Source organism: Zea mays, chromosome 9, assembly GCF_902167145.1.
Source record: "Zea mays cultivar B73 chromosome 9, Zm-B73-REFERENCE-NAM-5.0, whole genome shotgun sequence".
NCBI classification, from domain to species: domain Eukaryota; kingdom Viridiplantae; phylum Streptophyta; class Magnoliopsida; order Poales; family Poaceae; genus Zea; species Zea mays.
In genome coordinates this window covers 70,873,792-70,878,888 of record NC_050104.1, presented here as the reverse complement: position 1 = coordinate 70,878,888, position 5,097 = coordinate 70,873,792, and the positions used below count along the sequence as shown (strand labels likewise).

Sequence of the window (5,097 nt, the reverse complement as noted above, 5' to 3'; positions counted from 1 at the left end):
TCTGTCGGTTCCTTTCCTTTTTCTCTTGGTTAATTGTTTGCCATGCAAGGATAAACAAACTATGTACTATATTTTAGACATCAATTAGCGAAGACTCCAAACATATTCTGGCTAATTGTTGCGAACTAATTATTTACTAGCTAATTGTTAGCCAATGGTAAACAATTAGCTAGGAAGATCCAAATAGGCTTTATACTCTTATTGGTCTAGTGAATATTGACAACTATGAAAACTGCACATCTACAACAGCATACCCTCACTGTTTAAAATTCTATTTCACTTTGTTTTTGTTCTAAGGTAAACATATTTTTTTACCTTTGATTAAATTTGTAGAAAAATCCACCAACATACAACATTATATTTGTTTTCCTAGATTTTTCGTGCAATACGATTGCCCAGTATATTTCGACGCAGAATTCATTTAGATCTGTATATATCAATATTTTTTTATTAACAAAACATGGTCAAATTTATACAAGTTTAACTAAAGCGTAGGAGAGGCTAGAGTAAGAGCGGGGGATACACGTGTCTTATTTTCTTCTGTTAATGTCGATAAGTGGTGCGCTGCAGGAGAACTGGACCTGCCATTTGCCAATTTTCCTGAAGGGTCCGCCCTCTCCACAATCTGCTTTCTTATGAAGTCGTGGAGCCTGCCAGACAACATCTGTCTCACCTTCTCAAATGCCATTTCCAGCCTGTCGAGCTGCGCGTGAAGCAGCAGTGAAACATTAGGTTGTTGTCCGCGCTTAACTTTAGGCATATATAGTACATGTTAGCAAACAATTGCGCTGCATGCGTTACAACAATCGCTGACCCACGGGCTAACCAAAACCAGCTTATGCAACTAAACTAATGCATGATGTGTTGAGAGGCCGGGTGGAGAGCACTTGCCTGCTCTGTGGCATTGATATTGTACATGAAGAGCCCGTAGTACAGGTCGAAACTGTCGCTTACGGTGTTCTGGGTCTGCAAGGTTCGTAGGCGATAAGAGCCAGCATTCGTCTCAGCAATCAAGAATGGACAAGACCACTTACAAGTTGCAGCAGGGTCTCGTAGCCCTTGGTGTTGATTGGGGTTGAACTGAGGTTCAGCTGTGACAGAACCCTGCGCCAAACAACGTGAGTCATTTATAACATCGCGTTAATTAAGCAGGCAGATCGAAAACGATCTGGAGTGATAGCTGCAAAAACGTTCCAGATATATGCAATGTTGCTGACCTCCCAATTGTGTGCGTGATGAACTGGCTCCCCGCGGCGTAGCGATCATGCTCGGCACACGACATCTCCACCATCCTACAACCCTACAAGAATTGTCTAGAATGAAATGAAACACACACAAAAATTCCACATGTTCAGTAGCTCCTACAAATTAAATGCCCCAGTGTGGATGAACATCAAATCAAAGAGATCATGAGTTCTGGTAGAGTTACCTCCTGCTCAAATATGCTCAAGAACCGGTCGCACGTTGCCGCCTGATCCCCGTCGTCCGCGACACGGACCTTGTCGAAGACGAAGGGAAGCTTGCCCCAGCCGTGTTTGCCACTCTCCGGCCCGAACATCGGGTGTGTGCAGATGATCCCGAATCCTGGTGGGAGAACCTGACAGATTGGCGATGTGTTCATCAGTGTATCAACGATCCTCGTTCCGGATTCCAGACACGGCAATGCACCATTCCCTTGTAAGTGCAGTGCAGTGCAGTTGGCCGGTCCAGCATAAGCGTACGTCTTCGTCATCACCAGGAAATTCAGAGGAAATCAAGTGACGGATTCTGGACCACAGAGTAGGCGTAAGGGTGTGGGTGTTGGATACGTAGAGCTAAAACTTAGTCCTGAGTTTCGGATGCCAAAATAGAAATGGGGTTGATTAGCTACTATAAGTCCACAACAACGAACAGCCAGCAGGAGCAGGTGCATTAATGATTATTGGTCGGGAACGGTAGGTGGGTATTGAAAAGCCTGGTTACCTCGAGGAGGAGATTGCGGGGGAACTCCTTGACGGAGAGCACGTCGGCGACGATGGTGTCGGGGCGGAGCTTGTGGAAGGGGATGGCTCGGACGACGCTCTCCGTGGACAGGATGGAGCTGCAGATGAGCAGCACGTCCGGCTGCTCCTCGCACAGCGCGTCGACGCTCCTGAAGAAGCGAATTCCATGCTGGGCGCAGTAGGCAGAGTAGTCGGTTCTGGAGGCCGCGAGCACGGTGTGGCCCTGCCGCTGCACGCCGCCCGCGATGAACTGTCCAAAGTTGCCGAACCCGACGATCCCCACCCGCAGCGGCGCAGGAACGGATGGTGCTGGCGGGTCGTCGCTGTGCCATGGAACGGCGGCCTGCTGCCGGTGCTCCTCCTCCAGCGGAGATGGAGAGGCGGGAGGGTTCGCTACGGCGGTGGCGGGCGGCTTGATCGGACGGAGCGCCACGAATACGCAGAAGTCGGGGGCGTAGCCGGGCAGGAAGCTGGTGGAGGCAGAGCTAGACGCCGCGGCGGAGAAACAGCCGAGGCCCGCGAAATGGCGGAGCGAGGAGGCCATCGGTGATCGATGGACCGGTCCGCTGTGCTGGACGGCTGGCTGAGATAGTGCCGCGTGACGCAACGTGACAGCGCTACGGTCCGCGTGCGTCTGTTCCTTTGCTTTCGTGGGGCTCGTGGCACTCGCACTCGCACCACCCGGAGAGCGCGGTAGGTGTCGAGTCAGGTGAGTAGGTGACGCTTTTCCGAGCTTCCCCAAGGGCGCGTTCTGGAACTATTCCAGCCTACCTAACCTAAATTGCTATTTTCAGTGTCACCCTTCTAAATTTTAGGCACCCTAGAATTTCTATTTGAGGGGGCTAATTTAGCGTGTGTTTGATTCTGTAACAACGTGGGTCGGATATCCATTTTTAGGTTGGGTCGGACAGGTCCTTTGTACGGGTTAAACCTAATTTTTTTGTTTGATTACAGAGTCAAGGTGGATTAGAGATACAACATCTCTTGTTTGTTTCGTGATGAGGGATAATAAACTTAATATGATCACATTCCTGGTCATATTACCACACTCATAATGATATATGTCGGGGACCATAATAGGGGTATCACCAAGACTCCTAAACTCGGCTGGTAACCACCATCAGCATAAGCTGCAAAGGCCTGATGGGCGCAATACAGGTCAAAACTCCGTCCACTCAAGGGACACGATCTCGCCTCGCCCGAGCCCAGCCTCGGGCAGGAACAGTAGACCCAGGCGGATTCACGCCTCGCCCGAGGGCCTCCTCAAGCAACGGGCGCACTTTCGACTCGCCCGAGGCCCAGCTCGGGCAGGCTTCGCGGTGAAGCAACCTTGGTCAGATCGCCTCGCCAACCGACCGTATCGCAGGAGCATTCAATGCAAGGATCGCTTCACGCCTTATTCTGACGCGCGCTCCTCAGTCGGCAGGGCCGAAGTGACCGCAGTCACTTCGCCCCTCCACTGACTGACCTGACAGGAAAACAGCGCCACCTGCCCTGCTCTGACTGCTGTGCCACCCGCCAGGGTGAGGCTGACAGCAGCCGAGTCCAGCCTCAGGCGCCATAGGAAGCTCCGCCTCGCTCGACCCCAGGGCTCGGACTCAACCTCGGCCTCGGAAGACGGTCTCCGCCTCGCTCGACCCCAGGGCTCGGACTCAACCTCGACCTCGGAGGAGTCACCGCCTCGCCCGACCTTGGGCTCGGACCCACCACGTCACAGGGGGGTACATCATTACCCTACCCCTAGCTAGCTCAGGCTACGGGGAACAAGACCGGCGTCCCATCTTGTCACACCTGTCTCCAAGGGCAGAGCCGGGTGCATAGCATATGTGTGCCAGGATCTATTTTCACACATATGTTGACGTCACAAGTGTAATATATCAAAAGAACAATGCATAAAAGCGTAAATAACTATTATATTAACATATTACACTTCGAACAGACATAATGTCTTAACCTTTATTCATCAAAGTACAGCGAAACAAGGACATCCATCCACAGGGAGATGACCGGGGGTATCACTAGACTAGCATCCATGGAGTTCAGCATCATATCTTCATCTGCAACTTCTAATCAAAATTAAGCAAGGGTGAGCTCACTTATGGTCGGGGCTCAGCAAGTGGGGGAAAAACTAATGCAAGGTAACAAGGTGAGGCTAAGGTTGAGCAGTAAACATTTTAGTTGGTCAACATTTTATTAACAACACCTGTCTTACTAATAAGTGTGAATCCCAAGTATTCCCATTAAACAAAGGTACAAGAGTATATAAAAAACACTTAAGTGAAACCACTTAAGCAAACCATTGGCAGATCATCGGATCTCGATTTATTTCCATCTTCAAGTTCAATTATCATGTGAGGAGTCCAGGCTGCTCATAACCGTGAGCACGGCTGATATATCAGTTTTACACTCTGCAGAGGTGGCGCATCTTTACCCATGAGTCGTGATTCCCTTCTAGCCCGGGTTAGCTAGACCCGTATTCACTTCCAAGGTGAATGGCCAGGGTTTCACTACGAGGCTTCTCCCTAGAGTCCTCATTACGCAAATGCTGGAAATGGTCAAACTGCATAAGGCACACCTACCGTAACCAACTTATAGTCCAGACTACAGGGTAAAGCTTTGGGAACTATGCCCGTATCCAATCTGCCTGAGCCAGAACTATAAGAGCTTGCCAGATGCCCCCGTTCCTGTCGACCACGACCAGCACCCAACATAAGACTTCCCTAGTTATTTAGCCAAGACCAGAGCCATGATAGTTCTCATGGTAGCACTGTTTTCCCGAGTGGTCACTCCATGTTCCAATTAATATGCAATAATCTTGTTTAACCATCGGGTTAACAACAATAATGTAAACTTACCATTTGGAACATTAGTATCATATAGGAGTGACTGCATAAAGTTAAGTTGTAGCAATAGTATAGCTACGAAGGTAAAGTATAATTCGCAGGTTTGATCAAGGAATAAGGTTGGAAAGGTTATCTAAATAGGTAACCCGTCAAATAATGCATATATATCCAAAAGAGTAAACTTTATTAATGTATTGTTTGGGATCAAACAGAGTATGCAGAGGGAGAAGTCCACTTGCCTTGCTTATGGAAAACTTGAGGTTCTTCCACGG

General features: G+C 49.3%; 1 protein-coding gene across 1 annotated transcript; it reads right to left on the bottom strand.

The window, feature by feature from the left end:
* Positions 1–434: 434 nt before the first annotated feature.
* Positions 435–2,623, bottom strand: LOC100276497 (uncharacterized). Its single transcript, NM_001150271.2, has 6 exons — positions 1,963–2,623; positions 1,430–1,597; positions 1,218–1,300; positions 1,035–1,104; positions 892–966; positions 435–703 (listed from the first exon to the last, which is right to left on the bottom strand). The coding sequence occupies exons 1-6, from the start codon at positions 2,524–2,526 to the stop codon at positions 485–487; spliced, it is 1,179 nt and encodes a 392-aa protein (NP_001143743.2). The 5' UTR covers positions 2,527–2,623; the 3' UTR covers positions 435–484.
* Between the last annotated feature and the right edge of the window lie 2,474 nt (positions 2,624–5,097).